The sequence below is a fragment of the Hyla sarda genome, chromosome 10, assembly GCF_029499605.1.
Source record: "Hyla sarda isolate aHylSar1 chromosome 10, aHylSar1.hap1, whole genome shotgun sequence".
NCBI classification, from domain to species: Eukaryota; Metazoa; Chordata; class Amphibia; order Anura; family Hylidae; genus Hyla; species Hyla sarda.
This window is the reverse complement of record NC_079198.1, coordinates 108,232,331-108,253,024: the sequence shown is the minus strand read 5'-3', so window position 1 is coordinate 108,253,024 and position 20,694 is coordinate 108,232,331. Positions and strand designations below refer to the sequence as shown.

Below are 20,694 nucleotides of genomic sequence, written 5' to 3'. Positions count from 1 at the left end.
GTGAGATGGTGAGGAAGAACGAAGTATAGAGTACGGAAGGGATGTATGTAGTGGAAAGAGTGGGCAAGATTGGGGAGAAAGGGGAAGAAAAAGAGTAGTGCACAGGCAAAAAGGAACGAGAAGGGGGAAGAAGAAGAAGAGTACGTGGGTGAGACATATGCAGAGGAGAGAGAGCGCAAGATGTATGCAGAGCAGAGAAGGCAGCTGGAAAATTTCCTCCTACTCCAGAACCCTACTGGTGAGAAAAAAAATAACAAAAAGGAATAGAAAAGAAAAGAAGAAGAGAGTGGGGAGGAAAAAAGTCTACAGAGTGGATAGGATATACACACAGGAGCGTGAAACCTTGTGACACACACAGAGGAGAGAGACAGCATAAGCTGGATGGAAAAGAAGAGCATGGCCAAGAGGAATTCAAAGAAAAGAGAGACACTGGGACATACCCCGATAAGAGAGACACTGGGACATACCAAGAGGAGAGATAGCCTGTGACATACCCAAACGAGAGATGGCCTGTGACATACCCAAACGAGAGATGGCCTGTGACATACCAAAACGAGTGAGAGACTGTTACATACCGAGAGAGGAGAAAGATTGTGGCATACCTAGAGAAGAGAGAGACTGTGGCATACCAAGAGAAGAGAGACTGTGACAAACCCAGAGAAGAGAGACTGTGACAAACCCAGAGAAGAGAGAGAGATAAATGACTGGAACTGCGCAGAGTCATTGAAGGAAGGTAAATCCCACAACATGATGGGAAGTATCAGAGGATGCAAGACGGTTAGATGGAACAATCTTAAGGTTGATGGATATTTAAGGCATAAATACACGTGGATGAAGGACTTATGTGAAGACAGCAGACACCTCACAGAAGGGTTACTAAACAGAAGAGATGTGTTTTGGATGTGGGGCACAGCCCTTCACTGGCTGCCATATACCTCCACAACAAGGGAAGAAGAGCAGACCTCTTTCTGATTGCAGGTGCCGGTCACACCTCAGATCAGAGGACCTGGACACTTACTGCGAAGTTCAATTTGAGCAAATCTGACAATAAATCATCTCCCAGATCCAAAGTAACATCATCAGAAATTCAGCAGGACTAGAAAGGCACAAAAGTTGATGAACCAAAAAGTCATATAGAGAGTGGATGGTTTGTTTGCGCCCAAAACGTAACCTACCAAAATTTCAAGAAAGAAAATAATCCATTTTGATGGTGCCACTCCTTTATCTACTATAACATTACTGACAAAGAACCATGTATAATTCAGAAGCTATTTATTTAGCGGATAAAAAGCATTTATGTTGGACTACACTTTGTTCATGGATGGTGAAGTTTTTATTGACAAGTGAGCAGCACCATGAAAACTGCCCATGCTCTTTCATGAAAATTTTGACATTTCTTAAATCACATTTATTTCCTTGTCTAACTCTTGCCCTATTACCTGCATTAGGCAGGAAGGATCGTCAGGGAACAGGAAGAGGTCAGGCCACAGGATGTCAAAACACTGAATGCAGGACAGACTGCTAGTAATGGGCAAAGGCTTAGCTAGTTTAAATCTTCTGCTGCCAGGAGGTGTGAGTGCGAATGTCGCAGCTGATTGGCCTGGTGTTCACACCTCCTCATTGGCTTGGCCAGGCGTGTCACACAATGACAAACGGCCCTACGATATGCAGAACCATCGTTAGGACAACCAGGAACGCCATCAAGAACGCTGGAGAGGGAACCAGAGGCAGCGCTGGAGCCAGGCTAGGTAAGTTTAATACATCTGAGCCCTATTTCTCTATACACAGCACCTATTGGACAGACTATCAGAAGATCACCATACGTTTGTTGATGACATCTGTTATATACCTCATCCTATGACATCTATCACCCCGGACTACTATTAAAAATGTCTCTCTGCCGAGTCTAACATTATGTCCTCTTTTACAACTACTGACCAATTACAATGATGAGAACCAACTGCACCTTTAGCATGCTCTAGAATCTTCTAGTATACAGGTGGGTCTAATAGAATTAGATTTTCCTGACCACATGATCTCAAGAGGTTGCTGGAGTTAACGTTAGTTGCCAAAGGATGTTCCGGATTACCTACAATGCAGATATCCTGAGCATGGACTTTGCCCTGACCTTTTTCTCTAAACTTCAAGACTGAGAAGATAGTAATTCCGAAGGCCTCCTCTGGTCTGGATAAATGTGTTTGTGCTGGGAGCCAACCTACAGTGTCTCTTCAAGTCTTCTTAGGGGATCTACCACCTCAGAAACAACTCAGCTGAACATCTACTACTCAGTTGAACACTGTGTCATCTACCAATAAGGTTACTGTAATTGGAACTGTTTAAGATACATGCCTTCACTACTTGGATGAAGTTCAGTAAAATTTCTTGTTGTGCTGGAACATCCTTATGTCATGGTGTCTTGCTTTTAACTGCACTACTAACATCAAGGACCTCCCTGTTACCACTTGCAGAGATATTGTTAGATGGGAAGTGCCCCTAGGGATACAGATTAAACAACTACTGTGCAGCTCCTCTTCTTACATTTTGTAGTGACTCTCAGGGGACATATTGGGTCCACTCCAGCCACCCTAAATATCTATGACTTTCCTGCTTCTGAACGAGTGGGACTACAAGTTTCAGCAGACTCTGCCCTACTACCCTGTCCACCCTGGGGTCACTGCAATTTTTAGATTGTCGATCAGAATCTACTCCCTTCTATTAAAGCAGACTTGTCAGCAGAAAAACATGGGTGTAAATAGGCCTATGGCAAGATAGAGCAAGTCATCCTGATTTCAAATAACCCTTTTTTTAAATTTTTTTTATTTCTTTTATTTATTTATTTTTTAAATCTCCATAGTCTTTTCCAGATATAAGTCACCGCATGTGACTGAGAGCAACTAGATAAGGAAGACATGAGCTGAACTTAAGTTTGGTACCGATTATGCGCAGAAACGCCCCCTGGGCTCTTGGGTCTCATTTTCATAATAAAAAGGCTTATATCTCCACATTGGAAAGGACTATAGAGGAAAAAAAGATATACTTGGAATACTGATGACCAGTCCTATCTAACCATGTGCTTATTTACACCACTATGTTCTTGCTGACATGTCTGCTTTAACAATATTCATGCAGCTTTATGTCAATTAATTTATTTTGTATAAAAGATGGCATGACCCTCACTAGGTACGGTAATTTTTGTCTGCACATTTCCCCTCTGTATTGTATAGTGCTGAGGAATATGTCGGTGCTACATAAAGATTATTATTATTACACCCTACATGCCGCCAGCTAAGAGCCCCGCGAGTATGGAATACAGTAGATTTGCCTCCTTTGGGCTCCTTCCACTCTCACACAAGTTCTGAGGATCCGCACTTCATCCTGATCTTCTGTCTCCTCATGACACCTTCAAGATTCTGATGTGCGACAGAAAGCTGAAAAGGGTACGGCTTCCATTCAGCAGCTCCGAGGATAAGTACAAAATCCCTTCTTAACCTTTAGAAAATATCATTTTGATTCTCAGTGCCGCAGTCTCCAGGAGAAGCAGAGACCGAGATTAAGAAACATTTCAGAGGCAGAAAATAGGATGAGAATTGCAGCTCTTTACACCGAAAAGTTCTTCAGTGCCCTAATGCCTCCGGAGGGGCCGGGAACAAAACGACTGTGTGTGCCCACCTTCAGCTTGGAGCTCAGGAAAGGAAGGGGGGGGGGGGATCCTCACATTTTGTCTCTTTTACTCTGAGGTCTTATGGTCAGGAGTAGTGTTGAGCGGCATAGGCCATATTCGAATTCGCGAATATTCGCGAATATATGGACGAATATTCGTCATATATTCGCGAATATTCGCATATTCGTTATATCCTCGCTTTATTTTCGCATATGCGAATATTCGCGTATGCGAAAATTTACAGATGTGAAAATTAGTATATACAAAATTAGCATAAGGTAAAATTCGCATATACGAATATTCGCATATGCTAATTTTCGCATATGCTAATTTTCGCACGCCAGTCTCACACAGTAGTATTAGAGCCTTCTTTACACCACACAAGCTGGAAGCAGAGAAGGGTGATCACTGTGATGTGTACTGTGAAGAAAAAAAAATAATAATAATATTCGTAATTACGAATATATAGCGCGAAATTCGCGAAATTCGCGAATTCGCGAATATGCGATATTCGCGAATAATATTCGAATTGCGAATATTCGCGAGCAACACTAGTCAGGAGTGCTACCCACTCAACTTCAAAAAAGTAAGATGCTTTGTTATGGCCAAAAAAATTGTCAGAAGCTTCACAAGCTGAAAGAGCCAACAAAGCAAGAAGAGTACCAAGAGGATGGTCTGACACTGCACTAAGGCAAAACACTAGTGCACATACCTCAGCAGCTGGGGGGCAGCAGAGAGCCAAAGCAGGACGCTGCTGCCTAAATGCAGAGTCAACTTTTTTTTAACACCCTGGTATTTTAAAGTAGAAATTCTCTGCATAGCCTTAGGGTCTATTCACACGGCAGAATTTCGCTTGTGGAATTCCGCCTCAAATTAAAGCCCATAGACTTCTATAGGATTCCACACTCCCATTTACACTTCTGAATTTCTGTTTGCGGAAATTCAGAAGTGTGAATGGGAGTGCGGAATCCCATAGAAGTCTATAGGCTTTAACATTGAGGCAGAATTCCGCAAGCGGAAATTCTGCCGCGTGAGTAGACCCTTAGAGTAACATAACAACATTCTGGTTTCCTGCAGTATCCCCCTGTTGGAAGGTATGTAGCGTTTTGCAGGACTCTGTCCATCTGCAAAAACTTTACTCTTATTGGAGTGCACCCCCATAGCTTCTACAGTGCATCACTCAGAGGATACACTCAATGAACGTTTATTCCAAGGGGCCTGTTTCATGTAGCAGTGCCTACTCCGTGCAGTGGGGCCGGGCTCAGGACACACATGCAGCTTTATATGATATTTAAAATAAAGGCTGGAGACGGCTCTCACAGCTGCACTACGATCAGCCAGCGAAGAAACAATGGATCATGCCACCCTGAAACCTTTGCAACGCCAGAGAACCATCAGCTAGAGCACAGCCTGACAAGGCCCAGGCACATCCCCAATAATTACTGAATTGAGGGCGTTTGTATTCCACACTATACAATTTACCCTGCACTGTCAGCGCTGTCCCCGCCAGCTCCGCACTAGTGCGCAGAGGCTGCTCATACTCTGGGTAATATTATTTACCACTACTGTAATGTGAGTGGCTGATCGAGACCATTATAATCTAAATACATGCATTACCTCTTCCAAAATACAATGTGCCATTCAGCAGTGCATTATGGAATTTACATCTGTCACCGCATTAGTGACTGCAGCTCTGGATGTGACTGTACTATAAGACATGATGTTACAGCAGCATAGTGACTGCAGCTCTGGATGTGACTGTACTATAAGACATGATGTAACAGCAGCATAGTGACTGCAGCTCTGGATGTGACTGTACTATAAGACATGATGTAACAGCAGCATAGCGACTGCAGCTCTGGATGTGACTGTACTATAAGACATGATGTAACAGCAGCATAGCGACTGCAGCTCTGGATGTGACTGTACTATAAGACATGATGTTACAGCAGCATAGCGACTGCAGCTCTGGATGTGACTGTACTATAAGACATGATGTTACAGCAGCATAGTGACTGCAGCTCTGGATGTGACTGTACTATAAGACATGATGTTACAGCAGCATAGCGACTGCAGCTCTGGATGTGACTGTACTATAAGACATGATGTTACAGAAGCATAGTGACTGCAGCTCTGGATGTGACTGTACTATAAGACATGATGTAACAGCAGCATAGTGACTGCAGCTCTGGATGTGACTGTACTATAAGACATGATGTAACAGCAGCATAGCGACTGCAGCTCTGGATGTGACTGTACTATAAGACATGATGTAACAGCAGCATAGCGACTGCAGCTCTGGATGTGACTGTACTATAAGACATGATGTTACAGCAGCATAGTGACTGCAGCTCTGGATGTGACTGTACTATAAGACATGATGTTACAGAAGCATAGTGACTGCAGCTCTGGATGTGACTGTACTATAAGACATGATGTTACAGCAGCATAGTGACTGCAGCTCTGGATGTGACTGTACTATAAGACAATGATGTAACAGCAGCATAGTGACTGCAGCTCTGGATGTGACTGTACTATAAGACATGATGTTACAGCAGCATAGCGACTGCAGCTCTGGATGTGACTGTACTATAAGACATGATGTTACAGCAGCATAGTGACTGCAGCTCTGGATGTGACTGTACTATAAGACATGATGTTACAGCAGCATAGTGACTGCAGCTCTGGATGTGACTGTACTATAAGACAATGATGTAACAGCAGCATAGCGACTGCAGCTCTGGATGTGACTGTACTATAAGACAATGATGTAACAGCAGCATAGCGACTGCAGCTCTGGATGTGACTGTACTATAAGACAATGATGTAACAGCAGCATAGTGAATGCAGCTCTGGATGTGACTGTACTATAAGACATGATGTAACAGCAGCATAGTGAATGCAGCTCTGGATGTGACTGTACTATAAGACAATGATGTAACAGCAGCATAGCGACTGCAGCTCTGGATGTGACTGTACTATAAGACATGATGTAACAGCAGCATAGCGACTGCAGCTCTGGATTAGGGCTGGGCGGTATGGCCAAATATGTGTATCCCGGTATTTTTGTAACTTATGGCGGTTCCACAGTATATGACGGTATTCCCCCCCCCCCAATAAAATTTTTTTATTATGAGCCCAGCGCTGTGCTGTCCTCATCGGAGTTCTACTCACATATCACCCGCAAGCGCTGCCCTCCTCGTCCTCCTGTTTGTTGCGGCCGCCGGCACTTACACTCTATAGCTGTATCCCTATGCCCGGGCTGCAAAAGATAAACAAAAATAAACTTTAACGCATGTTCCTATATCGGCCTTTCACTCTTCCTGGGGACGTGAACGTCGGAGAGCCGTCAGCCTATCACCGGCCGCAGCGATGTTCCGCCTCGACCAGTGATAGGCTGAGCCCACTGTCATGTAAGAAGCCGGCTTCTTACATGACAGTGCGCTCAACCTATCACCGGCCGAAGCGGAATATCTCTGCGGCCAGTGATAAGCTGACAGCTTTCCGACGTTCCATTCCCTAGGAAGCTGGTCCGGACCGACAGGGAAGGTGAGTTAAAATAGATTTTGTTTACCTTTTGCAGCCCGGGCATAGGGATACAGTATAGAGCAGTGGTCTTCAACCTGTGGACCTCCAGATGTTGCAAAATTACAACTCCCAGCATGTCCGGGCATGCTGGGAGTTGTAATTTTGCAACATCTGGAGGTTGAAGACCACTGGTATAGAGTGTCAGCTCCGGAGGCCGCAACGCTTGCGGGTGACATATGTGAGTAGTACCCTGATGGGGACAGCGCAGCACTGTGCTAATAATTAATTTTGGGGGGGGGGCAGAACAGCGCTCACGGATCACATATGATTAGTTCCCCGATGTGGGGACAGCGCAGCGCTGGGCTGACAATTCATTCATTCCCGAGGGGGAGGGGCCAAACCGGTATTGCGGTATGGGTTAAAATTCATACCGTGCAGCCCAGCCCTACTCTGGATGTGACTAGAGTATAAAAAATTATATTTCAGCAGAATAGTGAGTGCAGCTCTGTAGGTGACTGGAGTAGACATGCTGCAAGAGTGGACAAGTACAGGGTTAAGCTTCTCAGACATTTTGGAGACATATGGATGTAAATGCCCCTGGAGGTTGGAGCGCTGGGTAGTATGTGCAGCAGGGAAGTTGTACTCTCAGGTACTGCATTGTATAGACATGCTCCATGGACAGCAGTGTGGGTTGTAAGCTCTTTGCCCCAATCAGGGCTCCACTATTCACAATTGGGGAGATTTATCAAAACCCGTCCAGAGGAAAAGTTGCTGAGTTGCCCATAGCAACCAATCAGATCGCTTCTTTCATTTTTCACAGGCCTTTTAAAAAAATGAAAGAAGTGATCTGATTGGTTGCTATTAGCAACTCAGCAACATTTCCTCTGGGCAGGTTTTGATAAATCTCCCCCAATGTTCAATTTCCTCTATACACCTAGGCCCAGATTTATCAAACTGTGTGAAAGAAAAAATGGAGGGATTTTCCCACAGCAACCAATCACAGCTTAGCTTTCACTTTACCAGAGCTCCTTAGCTGAGCTGTGATTGGTCACTGTAGGAAAATCCCTCCATTTTTTTCTCTCACACAGTTTGATAAATCTGGGCCTATATAATCTTCAGAGGGACACAAGTCACAACAGTTGGTTCTGAATTGCTGAAATTTTGGATCACCTAGAATCAAATTAACAAGGGGACACCACCACAAATCAAACCACAAGCTCAAAGCAGGGCCCATCCTGGAGGCAGGGGCCACATATTAATGAAATTGTGTTAATTCTGTTCTCTGTGATGTGGATGCAACATATCTGATCAACATGGAAAATTTAGAATATCTGATCATCATGGGGAATTTAGAGTTTCTGATCATTGTGGGAATGTCAATGTGAATACAATATAATGTGATCAACATGTAAAGTAAATGTGGATACAACGTATCTGATCATTGTGGGACAGGCAATCCAGATATAATGGCCCTGATTTACTAAGAGTGGAGTGTAGGTTTCTTTGTGGGTTTTGATTGCCTACAGATATTTTTCCACGGTATTTACTAAGCTTTCCCTACATTTTGCACTTTTCCCTACATTTTGCTGTTTTACACCCGCTCTGATCTGAGGGGTTTTCCTCAGCTGAAATCCACTACATTTTCTGTGGAAACCTCTTAGTGTGGTGTCCCCATACCGTATTGCATCCAGTACCTAGTGTCGAGGTCCCCAAAGTCAGAGTAACTACGTTCAGGTAGGGTTCCTCAGGTGGGACAGCCCCTAGTCGCCTCTCCTTAAGTTTAACTTGTATATTAATAAATGTATATATTAGTAATTCTATCTATATTATATAGGAATGTATAGTACTTACCTTGTTCAGCGTCGCAGGACCTGAGGTCATGTGACCAAGCTAGTAACCTCTATGGTATGTTGGAGGACCTTAGGAGGTCCTTGGGTCACGTGTTACCCAGCATTCTCTGTAATGGTGATTGACATCCGTATGGACCAATTAGCGTTAGTCCAGCCCCTGCCCATTTAAGGGAGCTGCATCCAATTATCGTTCTCTTGGGTTGCTGCTCTCGTGGATACCGGACGGTGTGCTACGCAACTTTTAACGACACGCTAGGCCTCAAAACCTACGGCCTCAGCAGAACCAAAAATCGTGAGTCTTACTCTCTGCTTAATCCCTGCTAATACTAGCCTGACTACTGGACCGCAACTAATTCCCCTAAATCCAGTGGAGCAGCGCAATAGTCTAGAGACTCTTAAAGCTAAAGTCCCAACCATTGTCAATCTCCAAAAGGAAGCTGTATGGATGAGAGACTGTTATGTTGATGAAGTGTACAGAAAGTCTTCAGTAAAGTTAACGTTGTTTACAGAAGCTTTCCGGTTGTGGACAATAAATTATTACTCACTACTTAAACTCAGTACCATCTAACTCCCTATCGTTCCTGGGAAAGGCGGCAGTTGGAAAAGCTTTATTGAGGAGCCCACACCCTGGCGTCACGAATAGCAAGGGTTAACAAACACCCTTTATTACCTTTAATACTCCCCATACCCTACACCCCCCAAGCTACCACATTAGTGGACATGCCCCCTGTTTTGGTGACTATGCCCCCTTTTCAGGTTTTCTCAGTAAATGGAGAGTTGGTCTGTTTTTTTTTTTTTGTTTTTGTTTTTTATTCTGGCACAAATTCTGGGGCACATTCTGGCACAGACAGAATTTTCTGGTGCACAACCCGACAAAACAGGTTGGGTTTACAATATTAAATCAGGGCCAATATCTGGAAAGATTTGTAGGCATTCAAGCTGATCTCTCTATATCTGATCTTATATTCTACAGTAATACATATTATTATATATTGATGGAAAGGCTCCTGTCTACATCATATCAGTCCACAGCATGTTCCTGTGTCATCCCAATATCCACTTTTCTTCCTCTCCCATCAAATCCTGATCACAGGGATCTCAGGGTTTCAAGAGAAAGGATCTATAAAGACTTTGATCAACAAGAATTTGACCAGTTCCACCAGTGGGTCGGATGTGCTGGGGCCTAAGGATATTGATATCAGAGATGTAATCAACTCTACCCGCTGGTGGCTGATATACCACAAAAGGGGGAAGGGTGTAGTCTGACCCGCTACCTGATATACCAAAGAGGGGGAGGTGCACAACGAAGGCTGGGGCCTGTTTTCATGGATTTTGAAGACTGTTGAGACCCAATTACCTTCTAGCAGGCTATAACTACCCCTCCCCCATACTACAATAAATAATTAAATAATAACTGACACCACAACAATTCAACTTTTTCGTGGGTGGGGATCGGCCACAGTTTTATTTATAAAATTACTTAATATAAATAACAATTTAACTGTAACAAAGACACCGATTGGCTTCTTGCCAACCCGAGAGGTGCTGCCACACTGTCCTGTGTGGAGGTCTACCCCGGGTTGACCCGCTTTCACCATCTTCTTACCGCCAAGCTGTGACTTACAATAAACAGAGATACAAAAAAGGGAGGGCAAAACTCCGGGTCCTGGGCAGATTGAGGGGGGAAGGGAGGCACCACAGCTATAAATACCCAGGGGAGGGCCCCTGAAAGCCCGGGAAACTATTAAACCCCTGATTGGTGCACTCCTTCCCCCCCACCCATGGGACATACCACTATAGTTACCAACAAGGTTTACAGGCGGGGAGGGGGCAAAAAACCTTGCCTGTATATTTTTTAACCCCTTAACTGCTCACCAGTCAGGGGGAAAGCTAGCTATGCACAGCTTGCCCCTCCAAGACAGACCCCAGACACAATATCAGATCTTGCCCCTATTGTTCTAAGGACTCAACTCTTATGTTGCTGCTTATATGGCGGGAAAGAGATGGGGGAATGTGACCCTGCCGTAGGGTTGGCTCTCACCTCTCATCTGGGGTGTGATATGTTCATGGCTTAGAAAACATTTACACTTCATACAGGCAAATACAGATTTTCACAAAATGTGCAGCATTTAGGCTGGGTTCAGACTAAGGAAATGTATTCCACACAGATTCGGCCAAAAGAATAAGGGTACGTTCACACTACATTACCATCAGTGTGAATGGGTCTTCCGCAAGACCCGTTCACACTGAGGAATTTCACCGGCTGAAATTGTTCCGTACAGAGAATGAACATGTTCATTCTTTGTGCCGAATTCCGCAAGCACTGCATAGCCGTCAATGGTGATGGCGCAGTGTTGTGCGGCCCTACCGCCAAACTATTTTTGTCGGCGGCCGCCAGACAGAATCTCCGCTCGTGGAATTCTGCGAGTGGAGATTCCGCAGTGTGAACGTACACTAAGTAAGATAATTTCTTAGGCAGTAGAATTTGCTAAAATTCCATAGTGGGCACTGTATAACAAATTTGCAGGAATTTCTAATCAAAATTTTAAAAAGGAATTCCGCTTGGAAATTTTGTTGTGTGAAATAAGCTTAGACTTTCTTCTTTGGAAATCACATCCCCTTTTGAAGCAATAACAAAAAGAAAAAAAAAAGAAAAAGACAAGAAAAGACTTGCTCAGTGTCCATCCTTGATGGTCCTTCCAAAGCAAGTCAAGCCATGTGCCCTGGAGAAAGGTTGTTGAAATCATATTGCCTAACGCCTAAGACATACAGTTCCGGGCGCCAGGCGTGCACTATTCTTTCTGTTCTTTCTCCCGTCACAAAATAACGTCCGTTATTATTAACGGGCTATGACGGGTTAAAATGGATAATGTAAAAATCCCATAGAGTATAATGGGATTTTTTTAACGGCCGATTTTAAGGGTTTTCAGAACGGAACATTAAAACAAGTGTTTAAGACGGATTAATTTATAGTGTGAAAAGAGCCTTAGAAATCCTCTCAGACGTGTCCCTCCCTTGTGGTGGTGGGAGGTGATTGGTGTGTGGTGGGAGGGGGCGTGTCCCTCCCTTGTGGTGGTGGGAGGTGATTGGTGTGTGGTGGGAGGGGGCGTGTCCCTCCCTTGTGGTGGTGGGAGGTGATTGGTGGGTCTTATCATGCAGCCTTGTCCATGAGTCATCTCTTGTTCACGACTCATGGACAAGCCTGATGCTGCTGCAGGACTGGTTAGTGTCCCAGTTATTAAATATTCAAAAGATTTTAAACAACCATATTACAAAAGGTTTTACTTTTTTTTCAGTAACAACATCTAAAAAGTTTTTTGATCTGACTGTGCCCATAAATTTTCACACCCCTGCTGGGGGCAGAGGGGACCTAACAGTTCACATAAGATCCCAGCTTTGGAACTTGCCCAGAAGCAGCACCCAACATCTGTAGTAATTTGTAGATTACGGAGTCACAAGAAGCAGGTCCCTTGACCCAGGATCTCAGAGAATTCGGCAGGCCCCCTCCCATGCACCTCACAGAATGCCACGAGGCCTACACATCTCTTATTCCTCCAGAATAAGGCACCATCGCTAGATGGGATACCATTGACAAGCAGGGGTCCTGTCCCTAACACGTCTCTGCTGTCCTTACATAACCAACAGTCTTGTCGCGGCCTGAGAATAAATTCAGCATCTCCCAGCCTTTAGCCCAACAGCTTGGGAAGGGGAAATCTTGATTTTTGTCACTCTTGTGCAAGGGGTATGCCATTATTAACTTTCACCTAAGGGTTAACAGATGATGTGCGTTTCATGTCTAACATGGCATAGACCCTGGGGTCAGGTCACACTTGTGGGTTTATATGACCGGCATTGCTGACATTTCAGTGACTAAATTACAATGCAGTGTCCAGAGATCAGAAATGTCAGCAGCCTCATTAGTGCTGATCTTCTGCGAGAAATTGCGAGCGGCGGAAACCAAGGGGGAGGGGGTCAGAGAGCAGAAGAGTTTGGGGAAGGGAGGTCAGTAAACAGAAGGGCCACGGGTGGGGGGGGAGGGGTGAAACAGCAGAAGAGCTTAGGAGAGAGAGGTCAGCAAGCAGAAGGGCCATTGACAGAAAGCAAAAAGGCCTGAGGTAGAGGGAAAGGGGGGGGGGGGGGGGGGGGTTCCAGAGAGCAGAAGGGCCTGGGGTAGTAAGGGTGGGGGGCAGCAGGCAGAAGGATCAGGGGGTAGGGTCAGGACACTATTAGCAAGGCCCTGGTTTCCCTGTATGACATGCCCATGAGGGATGGAAGCCTTCTGTGGTCCTACACATTGGGGTAACAGGTTCTGTTGGGAGCCTATCAGTCACTTCTCCCGGGCCGGTTGTGTACCCCTGATCAGCATTTTAAAAATCCCCAGTAAGGTCCAATACGGGGTACTAAAGCTCCATGAACCTCACTGAATATATGAGTGGGTGGCAATATGTGGGGGGTAATGGTTGGGAGCAAAGCTGTGTCAGGATCACTGCTGAAAAAAGGAAATCTAGTGAAGGAATATGGTTTCTATACTGTGACCAATGAAGGTGTCTATTAATACCAGGAGCACCCCAAGATTAACATTCAGGGGGCTCACAATATGAATATTCTAGGCCTATTCATCTCACAAGCTTGGCTGCCATCTGTAAGGATCATAATGGATAGGTTGAAAAGGGTTAATGAGAGATCACCTGCACAGTATGTGTTGTGGGTTGAAACGTGGGTGTCAATGAGAGGACTGAGGTAATAACGACACCTTCCTGAGGGTGAGAGAGAGAAACACGCCTGACGTAGTGATGATGCAGGGTACCAGGGCACTGTGCCATCTACTGGTAATCTGTAAGACTGCAGGCCATAAAGATTGCCTGTATACTGTACATATAATGTAGAAAGTTCTATGGTAGGGAGGAGCTAATTAGGACAGCCCACTATATATTCACAGTGAGGCTGGAACTGGAGTCTGAGCTTAGCTATTAGGCTATATTCACACTGCAGGATTTCTGAATGGAATTTTGCCGAAATATTCTGCTTGGAAATTCCGCTGCATAAGAGTCCCATTGATTCCGATGGGATTCTGCTGCACCATATACTTGGCAGAATTTCTGTGGCAGAAACATCTGCCGCAGAAATCCAAATTTTGGCATCAGCAGAAACAATGAACATGTTCGTTGTTTCTGTGAATTCCACTCGGAAATGCATTGCTGTTTATGGAGACGCCACATTTCCAAATATCCAAATAATAGCAAATTTGCTAAATATCCACATGTGCCCTTAATTAGGTCCAATAAAACCTATGACCACTTGGGGACCTCCTGGCTTCTTTAACAACCCTCAAATGTCTAAAAGCCACTTTCCGAGACCAACCTGAAGAAGACAACCAGAATTGACAGTGACAGAAAAATTCCCAAACTAGGAGACCAGCATCAGAAGGTTGTGTACTATTACTCTGTAGCCTTATACCTAGGACCGATCTGGTAGTTACACACATTATAACATATGACCTGCATGCCACCATGGGAACAGTGGCGCCATCTGCACATGTTCAATGGGACAACACTGGGATCCAACATGTGCGACAACTGCCCCTCAGGTAAGTGAAACCAAAAAGAGACTAGTGAACCACATCTTGCAGCAAAGCATCTCCACACAATGGATATCCTTATGTCCACTATCAATGTTAAAGGGGTACTCTGCCCCTAGACATCTTATCCCCTATCCAAACGATAGGGGCATAAGATGTCTGATCACGGGGGTCCCGTCAATGGGGACCCCCGCGATCTCGGCTGCAGCACCCCAGACATCTGGTGCACGGAGCGAACTTTGTCCATCACGTAGATCAAACGTAGAGCCACACAGAACCTTAAAGTGGAGCTCCAGTACTTACCAATTTATCCACAGGATTGGGGATAAGTGTCTGATCACAGGGGGTCCGACAGCCTGGACCCCCCCGAATTCTCCTACCAAGTGCCCAGGCTCTCCCCATGCGCACATGCATGTGTACCTTCATGCATGGGGAGAGCCGGGGCACCGGTAAGGAGATTGCGGGGGGGTCCCAGCTGTCAGACCCCCCTCCCCTGGATAAGTTGTTAAAGGGGTACTCCGGTGGAAATTTTTTTTTTTTAAATCAACTGGTGCCAGAAAGTTAAACAGGTTTGCAAATGACTTCTATTAAAAAATCTTTACCCTTCCAGTACTTTTTAGCAGCTGTATGCTACAGAAGAAATTCTTTTATTTTTTTTATTTATTTTTTGTCTTATCCACAGTGCTCTCTGCTGACACCTGATGCCCATATCAGGAACTGTCCAGAGCAGGAGAAAATCCAAATTGAAAACCTATGCTGCTCTGGACAGTTCCGGACACGGACAGAGGTGGCAGCAGAGAGCACTGTGGACAAGAGAAAAAAGAAATTAGTATACAGTATACAGCTGCTAAAAAGTACTGGAAGGGTAAAGATTTTTTAATAGAAGTCATTTACAAATCTGTTTAACTTTCTGGCACCAGTTGATTTAAAAAAAATGTTTTCCACCGTCCACCAGAGTACAACTTTAAGTACTAGAGCTCCGCTTTAAGGTTCTGTGTGGCTCTACGTTTGATCTCAAGATCAGAAACTTATCCCTTATCCTGTGGAAAGGGAATAAGCTGTTTAGTACCGTAGTTCCCCTTTAAAGGGGTACTCCATGGAAAACAATTTTTTTTAAATCAACTGGTGCCAGAAAGTTAAACAGATTTGTAAATTACTTCTATTTAAAAATCTTAATCCTTCCAGTACTTATCAGCTGCTGTATACCACAGAAGTTCTTTTCTTTTTGAATTTTTTTTTCTGTCTGACCACAGTGCTCTCTACTGACACCTCTGTCCATGTCAGTAACGGTCCAGAGCAGGATAGGTTTGCTATGGGGATTTGCTCCTACTCTGGACAGTTCCTGACATGGACAGATGTGTCAACAGAGAGCACTGTGGTCAGACAGAAAATAAATTAAAATAAGAGAAGAACTTCCTTTGGAGCATACAGCAGCTGATAAGTACTGGAAAGATTAAGATTTTTAAATAGAAGTAATTTACAAATCTGTTTACCTTTTTGGCACCAGTTGATTAAAAAAAAAAATTCCACCAGAGTACCCCTTTAAGTAACCATTGTTTTGAATGGTTAGGTCCAAGGTCCCCCATCACATCTGATCCTTCTAACTTGTGGGCTTATCAGATAACCACAGACTTAGATACAGTGCTGCCAGTACACTCGGCTCTATTCTGGCAGCCTGCATATCCATTACCAAGCGCTACCAACATTAGGTCATCCACTCCCCCACTGGAGCAGTCGGATGGGCTCTGCTGATGGCAGCAATAAGGCACACACAGTACACGCAGCTGCTGCCCAAACCTACTGAGCCCAAAATCCAATAAAGGATATGCTCCCTGCATCCTTAGGTTTTTGGCTGCAGGTCATTTACTAAATTTTTTAGGTCACATTTTACGACTATAATAGTAACAGGTACAGATACAAAACCTTTAAAGGAGTACTCCACTGGACAGCGCTCGGAACTAAATGTTCCGAACTCTGCTTTCGTGCTGCGGGGGTTGGCCATGCCCCCTTGTAATGTCACAGCCACCCCCACAGTGCGAAAACAGTGTTCAGAACATTTAGTTCCGAATGCTGGCCAGGGGAGTACCCCTTTAACACACAACCCATTGAGGAGACTGCAGTGTGCATTAAACCCAAGCTAAACCTACGGCCACAGCCATACAAACTTTTGTAGCAATATTTTTCTATTAAAATGAGTTAGCTAGGATAAGGAAAATCTCAGGTTGTGTGCGGTATTGCAGCTCAGAATGAGTTATAATACCACAAACAACCTGAGGAAAGGTGTGGTGCTGTTTTTGGAAGACAGCAGATATGTTTTTCAAATCCTTCATTTCCCTTTAATTAAAGACACACATAGCCGCATCCACAGGGCTATACTAAGCTGCCGACACCTTAGTGCCCGTCTTGGACCGCAGGCGTTACTTAAAGGGGTTGTACAAGATTAGAAAAACGTGTCTGTTTTGTACCAGAAACAGCCCCTCACCTGTCTGTTGTTTGTGTCTGGTATTGGAGCTCAGCTCCATTGTAATTGACTGGGGCCGAGCTGTAATGCCACACACAACCTGATGATGTTTTATAAAGGAAGCAGACGTTTTTATAGTCCACCACAACGCCTTTAATAGTTAATATAGTTAGTGAATAGTTCATATGGTTAATATAGCCCAACGCGCGGCCATCACTCTGCACCAGCATCTAGCCAACTATCTGACTCCTGTATGGGATGTCTTGCTTAGTCCTGTCCAGCAGTACGCCCCTCATCCCAAACCAGCACGCCAAATCACCCAAATGAGAGGAAACTCGTGGAGGACATCTGCCTCATCCACAGTCATAGAGAATATACAGAATAAAAAGAATATATTGAAAGCAGAACAGCGGGTGCTGGGGAAGAAGGGTACAAAATGCAATAGGTGCTGGAAAAGAAGGGAACGAGGTGAAGCAGATGCTGGGGAAGAAGGGTACAAGGTGCAGCAGGTGCTCGGGAAGAAGGGAATGAGGTGCAGCAGGTGCTGAGGTACAAGGGAATGAGGTGCAGCAGGTGCTGGGGAAGAAGGGAATGAGGTGCAGCGAGTGCTGGGGGAGAAGGGTACAAGGTGCAGCAGGTGCTCGGGAAGAAGGGAATGGGGTGCAGCAGGTGCTGGGGAAGAAGGGAATGAGGTGCAGCAGGTGCTGGGGAAGAAGGGTACAAGGTGCAGCAGGTGCTCGGGAAGAAGAGAATGAGGTGCAGCGAGTGCTGGGGAAGAAGGGTACAAGGTGCAGTAGGTGCTGGGGAAGAAGGGTACAAAGTGCAGCAGGTGCTCGGGAAGAAGGGAATGAGGTGCAGCGAGTGCTGGGGAAGAAGGGTACAAGGTGCAGCAGGTGCTCGGGAAGAAGGGAATGAGGTGCAGAGAGTGCTGGGGAAGAAGGGTACAAGGTGGAGTAGGTGCTGGGGAAGAAGGGTACAAGGTGCAGCAGGTGCTCGGGAAGAAGGGAATGAGGTGCAGCGAGTGCTGGGGAAGAAGGGTACAAGGTGCAGTAGGTGCTGGGAAAGAAGGTAACGAGGTGCAGCAGGTGCTGGGGAAGAAGGGTACAAGGTGCAGCAGGTGATGGGGGAAGAAAGGAACGAGGTGCAGAAGGTGCTGAGGAAGAAGGGAATGAGGTGCAGCAGGTGCTTGGGAAGAAGGGTACAAGGGGCAGCAGGTGCTGGCGAAGAAGGTAACGAGGTGCAGCAGGTACAGGTGAAGAATGGAAGGAGGTGCAGCAAGTAACGGGGAAGAAGGGAACAAGGTGCAGCAGGTGCTGGGAAAGAAGTGAACTAGGTGCAGCAGGTGCTGGGGAAGGAGGAAATAAGGTGCAGTGGGTGCTGGGGAAGAAGGGGACAAAGTGAAGCAGGTGATGGGGAAGAAGGAAACAAGGTGCAGCAGGTGCTGGGGAAGAAGAGAACGGGGTGCAGCAGGTGCTGGGAAAGAAGAGAACGGGGTGCAGTAGGTGCTGGGAAAGAAGGGGGAAAGCTGCAGCAGGTGCTGGGAAAGAAGGGAATGAATGTCAGCAGGTGCTGGTGAAGAAGGGACGAGGTGCAGCAGGTGCTGGTAAAAAAAGAGGGTGAGATACAGCAGGTGCTAGGGAAGAAGAAGAGAGGATGGGGTGATGCAGGTGTTGGGGGCATGGGCTAAGTTGTAGCAATTGTTGAGGAAAGGGGTTTAGAGGAGCAGGTGTTGGGGACAGGTGCTTACATACAGAAGGTGTAGGGAAAAGGTGTTAAGATCCGGCAGGTGTTAGGGCACAGGGGTTGAGATGCAGCATGTGTTGGGGGGCAGGGATTGGCATGCAGCATGTGTTGGGGGGGGGGGGGGCAGAAGGTAAAATGTAGCAGGATTCCAGGGGCAGAGGGTGAGTACAGGAAATGTGAGATTCAGCAGGGGTCAGAGGCAAGGGATAAGATGCAGCAGGTGTCAGGACCAGGGGTGAGATGCAGCAGATTTCGGGAGCAGGGGGTGAGATGCAGCAGATTTCGGGGGCAGAGGGTGAGATGCAGCAGGTTTGGGGCAGAGTGTGAGATGCAGCGGGGGTAGGGGGTGAGATGCAGCAGGGGTCAGCGGCGGGGGTGAGATGCAGCAGGTGTCAGGGCCAGAGGTGTTATGCGGCAGGGGGGGGGGGGTAGAGGGTGAGATGCATCAGATTTCGGAGCAGAGGGTGAGATGTAGCAGGTTTGGGGAAGAGGGTGAGATGCAGTGGGGGTAGGGGGTGAGATGCAGCAGGGGACGGGCAGGGGTAAGATGCAACAGGTGTTGGGGTGGAGGAAGTGGGGGAGATGCAGCAGGGATCGGGGCAGGGGGTGAGATGGAGCAGGGGTCTTGGGCAGGGGGTGAGATGCAGCAGGGGTTGGGAGCAAGGGGGTATTTAGTAGCAGGTGTAAGGGTCGATATGCAGCCGGTGTCAGGGTTCAGATGCAGTAGGGGGCAGGGCAGGGGGTGAGATGCAGCAGGTGTTGGGGCCATGGGGTGAGATGCAGCAGGGGTGGGGGGCACATGGTGAGATGCAGCAGGGGTGGGGGGCAGGGGCTGTTATGCAGTCGGGGGCAAGGGTGAGATGCGGGGGTAGAGGGTGAGATGCAGCAGGTGTTGGGGGCAGAGGGTGAGGTGCAGTAGGGGTTGGGAGGCAGGGGTATTATGCAGCAGGTATAGGGGGCAGAGGGTGAGATGCAGCAGGTGTCGGGGGCACGGGGTATTACGTAGTAGGGGTGGGGGGGGGGCAGAGGGTATTATGCAGCAGGTATCGGGGGCAGATGGTGAGATGCAGCAGGTGTCGGGGGTGAAATGCAGCAGGTGTCGGGGGCACGGGGTATTATGCAGTAGGTATCGGGGGTATGTGGTGAGATGCAGCAGGTATCGGGAGCACGGGGTATTATGCAGTAGGTATAGGGGGGCAAGGGGTGACATGCAGCAGGTGTCGGGTGAGATGCAGCAGGTGTCGGGGGCACGGGGTATTATGCAGTAGGTATAGGGGGGCAAGGGGTGACATGCAGCAGGTGTCGGGTGAGATGCAGCAGGTGTCGGGGGCACGGGGTATTATGCAGTAGGTATAGGGGGGCATGGGGTGACATGCAGCAGGTGTCGGGTGAGATGCAGCAGGTGTCGGGGGCACGGGGTATTATGCAGTAGGTATAGGGGGCACGGGGTGAGATGCAGCCGGTGTCGCACAGCGCCGGTACCTGCAGTGGAGAGCAGCACGGATAGCGCCGGACCGAGCAGACAGCACAGGGCTCGGCGGAGCACGGCGGGCACCCCCCGCATGGTGTCGGCTCTGAGGTACAGAGGTGCCGGAGATGCTGCAGCCGAGATCCTCGGTCTCCTCCGCTCAGTGACAGCTCCGAGCCGCCGCCGATCTATCTGCGCACTGAGCCCGCCCGCAGCCTGCCATTGGCTGAATCCTGCCGGTAGCACGGCACCTGTTACCAGCCCTGCAAGAGTTAATACCTCCGCCCCGCCCTCATGGGAGTTATTACCTGACAGTATATAAAGGCACAGGGGTGTTGTGGACAGTACAGGAGGGTACAGTGTACCTACCTACCTACCTACCTTCCTTCCTTCCTTCCTTCCTTC

At 46.8% G+C, this 20,694-nt stretch overlaps 1 protein-coding gene across 2 annotated transcripts in view; it reads right to left on the bottom strand.

Annotated features, from left to right (window-relative positions):
• OPCML (opioid binding protein/cell adhesion molecule like) overlaps positions 1–20,466 on the bottom strand; it is a 381,701-nt gene extending 361,235 nt beyond the window's left edge. The window contains exon 1 of one of the 2 annotated variants that reach the window (XM_056544354.1): positions 20,304–20,466. In XM_056544354.1, the coding sequence (XP_056400329.1) occupies positions 20,304–20,385 (82 nt within the window). In that variant the 5' untranslated portion in view covers positions 20,386–20,466. The remainder of the gene's footprint in view (positions 1–20,303) is intronic. The other variant, XM_056544350.1, reaches the window with a different exon arrangement.
• Positions 20,467–20,694: the final 228 nt, after the last annotated feature.